Genomic DNA, 7,213 nt, shown 5'->3' on the forward strand with positions numbered 1-7,213 from the left:
TGTTTGATAAGTGCATATATTGTTAATGTAAACCAGTAAGATTTTGCGTTAAAAGAACGCAACAAAATGTAATTTGTAGAGTTGAATTGTTATCAAATTAATAAAATGTGATACGTTTATTTTTATATCATTCTTTTATATTTATTTATTTATTTTTATATTTTTTTTGTACTTAGTTTCTCCCAAGTACTTTCTTTCGAAAAAGTCTAACGATTTCAATTTAGGCGACATCTGTACGCGAATAAAAGAATTGATCACCTTTGGGAAATTGACGCCATACAATATTTGGCTGATGTACCCGGTAAATACTTGCGCGCTCACTACGCTCTCATAGGTGGACTCCGTTAGCTTGAGGCCGTAGTCCTTGACGAGCTTCTGCATTCTTTCGATGACCTCAATCCGGTAGCTGCGGTTTAAAACCAACGTCTTCAACGAGCGGCCCCTGTGTAGCTTTCTTAGCGATCTCTTCAGCGCCCTAGTCAAAATCCATCTTTCCCAATTGAACGACCGTCTCAGGCTCACGCCGGTACTGTTGTTCGCAAACACAGCGATCACGTTTTGGATGTCGTAGTCGTTGGCTATGCCCAGCTGATTGGCAAAGTCCCTGAGACAGTTACACATCGTCGCATAGTTTTTTCCGTGTGCGGCGTACAAGTGTTCGTCTTCCAGATCGGAGACGAATCTCAATGTTCGACCAAAGGTTATGGTGCTCGCATACTTGGTGTGCTTCCAAGCTATGCGAAATATGATGACTTTCAGTATTCCAATCATGTCCACGTGGAGTGCTCCCAGAGCCTGTATTTGCGAACTGATCGGGTAGGACGACATCTTGCCCATGTTGTATTGGCCCTGCACGAGGTATTCGATTTTCGTCCAGTCGACGCCCAACCTGAACTGCCGGAACAGATTATTGGTGATTGTGTAATCGTCGAGCATGTCGTTTAGCCGCAACGCTTTGATAGTGACGTGTTCCTTGCCCGCAGTGCTTATTATACTTGCGTCAACGTCATCGTCGTCTTCATCACGCATATGCGTCTGGTCAATGCTGATTTTTTTGTTTTCCCTGATCAACTCCAACCGGCGCTCCAATCTGGCTGAATTATCTTTCATTTTTTCCACTTCCTTGTTGACCAGTTCATACGTCTCGCACTTGTCGACCAGACCGAATTCTCTTTCGAAAAAATCAAAAGTGGCTTTGTGTACTGTCGCGTAGAAGGCCCTTTGAGCCGAGCCTTTATTCGTTTCCACGTACTCCGCCATCCGTTGCGCGTACATGAAAAATATCCACATCACGTCCGTGGTGACGCCCGACTCGGAGACGTTGTGCAATATTGCCAGTATGGTAGCCGCTTCGTCTCTGAAGTCTATTTCTGCCTTGTTATTTACTAGCCACGAGGAGTATGCCTTGTCAAATAACAACACATTGGTTAGGCGCATGTGAGTTAAAGCCACATTGAGGTAAAAGCACCGTACCCGGTGTTGGACGTCCCGCATTTGATCTTGAATCACTTCTAGGTGACTTGAGTCATCGGCCATTCCGGTCGGATTGAGCGTCGCCCAGGTCGGGTTTATTTGCTCTTTAGCCTCCTGGTAAGTTTTGCGTACTTTCATCAGTCCTTTGAGCAGCCGATACAAAGCTCCGACCGTGCCGGCGGCCGTTCCTGAACATTGCAACACTGTTGCAAATAAAATAATGTTAACAACTTTCATATTGTCGCTGAACAAAGTGTGGAACTCCGAACCGACGGTGCTCATATAGACTCAACACTGGAAGTACTACAAACTATAATAGGAAGTGCTTTTGTTGGAACGTCGAGTATTGACTATCCAACATTGAGTTTACCTTTCGTACACAGTAAACAATACGCGTAGATTGTATGTTGCTGGTAACAGTGCGCAGTTATGTAAACATATTTTTTTATCATTTTTTTTGAAACATATTAAACCTATTTGATAACTGTACAAATCCGAAAAATAGGTACCTTTTGAATGAACTCGAAAACGTACGCATGATTAGGGTTATGATAGTAAAACATTTTATTGGAGCTTTCAATTGTTTGAATTTTTGAAAAAAAATAAGACCATTAATGTATAAAATATAAATATGGAGACTAGTAAATTATACTAGTAGTAATGTATACAATGTCGTATTCCGAAATTTAGTTTACCTATATAGGGCATAGAATTATTGTTCAAGCGAATATATTTTTTTGTATAAGATGACAAAAATGTGTGCACTACCGATTGTTGTACTCAGAAAAATACATTACTTTTTTTACTAATATTACATGATTACAGTAAATTTGCTGTACTCGATGAAATCGCTGTTAACATTGATTTTACAAAATTTAGACAGAAGTGAATTTTTCTAATTATTAATTAGAACGCTAAATAAAATGAAAATTTAATTTTACTTTGAATTTTGTAATTTGGGATGACTGCATTGATTTAAGTGTTTTCATTACATCCTCAAACGTAATCTCTTTTTGTAACGAGTTCGACTAGGTAGATTTTTTTAAAGGTGTGCTGGGTTTATTTGCCATTATAAGGTAAAAGTTGTGTTTTGATAAAAAAAAAAATAATAAAATAAATAAAACTGGCAAGTTATGGTTTGCAAGAAAAATGCAAATATAAGCACGGAAAAACAGCAATACGTAGCGCTACAGACTTGTGTGTGCTCTGAACGACAGTTAACACTATGTAGGATGTTAAACATATGTATACGTTAACGTGATAACATTTAAAGCCAACCATACATACTACAACGACAAAAAATTATTTCTATTACGATGATATTTAAACTAAACATTTTATATATTATTTTATTATTTTCAACAATTATTTGTAAGGTTAAATCGAATGATTTTCTATCGTTTTTAAATATTTTTAAAAAGGTTAACAACACAGAACCTAAGGTATGTATCTTACAAACATGGGCTTGTTTATTATCAAATCAATTTCTAAATTTAGGTAAACATTTTATAAAATAGGTATGACAATAATAGTTAAACAATTAGTCACAAATACGATTTATAATAATTCAAATACAAATGCATATTTTTTAAGTTTTATAAATCTATATATTTCAATAAAAAAAATTAAATACATACATATTAACTTAAATAATTATATATATATAAGACGTTCTTTTTTAATGCACTAAATGTTCTAAATGCACTAAATCTCATTTAATGTTAAATGTTTAACAAGTAACAAAAAAATTATTTGAACAGGATTTTGTATGAACATCAGCTACGAATTCAATTTAACACCCACCATGTATATAAAATTGCATACCTAATGATAGAGCTTTATTTACTAATAATTAGAAACTAGTCTGAATCATTATTCAGACAGATAATCAAAAAAATCTGTAATAATTTAACAGTTACTACATTATAACGGTAAAGGTATATCTTAATACGTAAATTATACATATTTTTTATAGGTCAAAATAATCAATTTAGATAAAACGTATTATGTCACTAAGATGAATAAGGCTTCTGAAAATTATGGATTTTTTTGCAACCAAATTGAAAATATAAATTACTTCTATCCGGTTGATGTGTTGTGGAGGCGACAGAAATGCCACGCTTTAGGTCTTAAACTCAAACGACCTTTAGATTATCGAGCTAATAAAAAAATACTGGGCACTCCTTCAAAGTACAAATTCATAGGAGGAACCGGCAACTGCTTTTACCGAGCACTATCCTATGTGGTAACTGGTACCGAACACAATCAATTTCTTTTGCGAACTAAGATTTCCCAGGTACGAGTAGTAAAACGAATATTATTTAACATATAATTTTAGTATTTAATGCTTTCTAATGTCATAACTGTATCACAAGGTCGTCAGAACCAATGACAAGATTCTCCATTTTTTAGATGGCGAAGAAGAACTTACAAAATATTTGAAACTAATTAACATTAACGAAGAAGGTATGTATTCAAAATACATCAGTACTATTTCTTTTTACTAAACCTTTTGTGACTTATAAACAAGTAATGATTTTAGGCTTATATCGCGTAGTAGCGGCATAGAAAAACTCCTTATTTAGTTATAAATAAATAAATATCATTACACTTCTTCGTGTCCAAACTGACCTATATAATTAATAAACATTGACAACAATATATTTATAACTTCAGAAACTCTAGTTTGTCTATAAACTAGATTGGTACGTTTTACAAAACGTATAGCCAGATTCGATTACAGCGAAATATATATCCTTTATCGAATACATTTTTTTTACAGATACTTGGAGCACAAGCGTTGATGTATTGGCTGCAGCAATTTTACTAAATACTTCTATATACATATACAATTCTATCAAAGAAAGATGGTATTTCTTTTCCAAAGATTATCCTGCCGCTTACAGTTCCGTTAGTACAGAAAACGAACGCTTCATTTACTTGTTAAATCTATCACTCACGCATTTCCATATTGTTGAAGACATCCGCTTTTTGTAAAAATTATGTTAAATGCATTATAGAAATTAATTAATTAACTTTATCTAATTTATAGTTATAAAACGAATTGGTTAATTCAAAATGATTAAAACATTGTTTTACAACAATACAAACAAATGTTTACCATCAAGCCCATTATCAGACCCTTCCTCTTCCCTATTTATGATTTCTATATTTTGATGTACAACCGTTTTTAATATGCGTTATTCATATTATGCAGTTTATAATAACGGATAAAAAAAATTTACTTATCATTAGTGTATTCGTAAAATTGAAATAAAAATCGTAAAACCTCAAATAATTGTAGTGTAATTAAATTATTATGTATTACAATAATTGTTCTATGTAGTCGTTCTCCAGTTGCATTAGTCGATTTACAGCGTACGATTTTTGAACGTGGATGAACGATTGTATCACCTTGAACTGGACACCATCCAACGTTTTTTTAAGAAACCCGACCAACACTTGGCCGCTGATGACGCTCTCCTCCAGCGTGGCATTTTTCACAATCGAACCAAAGCGATTCAAATCGAAGTCGTTGTCGACCCTTTTCACGCTAGCTAAGGTGTTTGCCTTGTAATCTTTGTCGAGCACCAATTCCTTTAACAGCCGACTCCGGTACACTCTGCGCATGATGTGCTCCAGGGCAATCCGAATGCGCCATCGGATTTTAAATGTTTTGATGTTACTCATACTAAACATGTTCAACAGCACGCGCAAATGCTTGTCTCTCCTGAGGTCCAAAAAATCGGCGAACTCGGTCAGCGCCTCCGACATTTTTCTATTGTTGAACGTGCTCATTCCACACCTGAACACCGCGGTGTAAACGCTTAGAAGGCTTTCCGCTTTAATCAGCTTGGAGTAATTGATGTGCTTCCAAACGATCCGCATCATGGTCACCTTGAGGACGCGCACAAAGTCCAGATGGTACGCTCCTAGCGACTTGATCTGTTTGCCCAGCGGATAATTGTGATTGATGCCCAGCGCGTATTGACCGTGCAGCAGGTACTGCACTCGGGACCAGTCGATGCCCAACCGGAACTCGTAGAACAACGTGCGCATCACGTTGGCGTCGGTCTGCACGCCGTTCAGGCGCAGAGCGTCCATCGTGAAGCTTTCCACGCCCTCTGATATCACGCCGAGCTTTTCGTTGTTGGCGGCTTGCTTCCGGGCCACCGTCTTGTGCTTGTTGATCAGCGCCAGCTTGCCGGTTAACCCTAGCGAGGGATCCGGTTCCTCTCTAATTTCCTTCGTGCCGAACAACACGGTGCACCTTTCCTTCGCCAAAAATTCGTCCAGTAGCCGCAATACCGCCTTATGCACGGCCCGTTCCATCCGCGCGTTTCGGTCGTCCCGCCCTTGCGGCACATACCACCGCACCCTCTCCGTGTACATGTAAAACACCCACATGATGTCCGCGGCGCCGCTCAACGCCGGCAAGTTGTGCATGGTGGCCAACATCACAACGGCCTCTTGCCTGAACGACACGTCGTGCTGGTCGCCGGCGACGCGCAACTCCGCCAAGTGTTGGCCGTCGTACAACACGTCTTCGACCAGCCTCATATGGTGCAGCGCCATATGCACGTAGCTGCACTGCAATTGATAGTACAGATGCCGGATGTGTTTTCTCAACTCGTCGTTCGACATAGTCTCCAAGTCCTGGTCGGACATTTTGTGCGTACTACCGTAACCCATGTCCAAGTGGAGTAGATTTTTCAACAGTTTGGTTGTTTTACCGCAAAACGTCTGATCCAACATGACCGACAATAGAACGGCTGTCTTTAATGTCACGGCAAAAGCCATCTTAACTACGTCGATAATCGTGTCAACACTGTTTGTGCTACCAGGTCAAAACTTGCCAAACTATATTATTTTATAGAAGAACACTAAAAACTTTATATTGAAATTTACTTCGTCGCTGATAAAATCGTGTACCCACATCTGTACACACATTGGAGACGAAACACGATAAGTTACGGATACACCGCACACTACTCAATAATACGATTTGTTCAAATATTATAATATGTAACATTGTTAAAACGTTGCAAGTGGAAAACATTCCAAATTTTATTTGGGCCAACTGGAAATCGAAAATCCGTAGGAAAACTTAATATTATTTCACCTTAAAGTTAGTCAGGATATTAAAATAGCTACTAAACCAATTTTCCAAAAGTTGCCTATCCTTTGCCCCTTAATATTCCCTTTTATTTCCCCTTAAATTCGAATTTTATTATACCGTCTTAAAAGAAGGAAGTAATTTCGTTTTACTTTTATTTTTTAGGCTCAATTTTAAAATTTTATGACACGTATTATCGTATGTAAAGAATATGTATTATTATATTTTTTGTAGAAATGTTTATTGATTTTACAAGTTTTACTTCACGCTATCACTTCACCAATCATGATCGTGTCAAGTCGATATTTGTATGATCACATACTTGAGAGCAATAAATATTTTAACACATCAAACCGATGAATAGTTATACCAACTATTCACACAACGATGTATTAGATTCATAGAGGAAAACGTCATATCGAAGATTAAACAAAAAATGTACTCATACAATGCAAAATATCTATTACACGCCACTCTGTTTGATTCTCAACACAAAGTCAAGCACATGTGTGTATGTGCGTCAATGCTATGTGTAAATAAAACAATTTTATCAGTCATTCAAAAGTTTTCACCGTCTTTTGAATTGCATAACCATAAATTATCAGGCGTAATTTTTTATTTTTT

General features: G+C 37.0%; 1 protein-coding gene across 1 annotated transcript; it reads left to right on the forward strand.

Moving 5' to 3' along the window:
- The first annotated feature begins 3,463 nt into the window (after positions 1-3,463).
- On the forward strand, positions 3,464-4,470 carry LOC126840678 (uncharacterized). The gene is made up of 3 exons (XM_050576571.1): positions 3,464-3,769; positions 3,849-3,939; positions 4,256-4,470. Exons 1-3 carry the CDS (start codon positions 3,491-3,493, stop codon positions 4,468-4,470), a joined length of 585 nt encoding a protein of 194 aa, XP_050432528.1. The 5' UTR covers positions 3,464-3,490.
- Positions 4,471-7,213: the final 2,743 nt, after the last annotated feature.

The sequence above is a fragment of the Adelges cooleyi genome, unplaced genomic scaffold (assembly GCF_023614345.1).
Source record: "Adelges cooleyi isolate 19-005CV unplaced genomic scaffold, UGA_ACOO_1.1 ACOO_flye_CR_arks_rails_tigmint_CR_PRNA_376, whole genome shotgun sequence".
NCBI classification, from domain to species: Eukaryota; Metazoa; Arthropoda; class Insecta; order Hemiptera; family Adelgidae; genus Adelges; species Adelges cooleyi.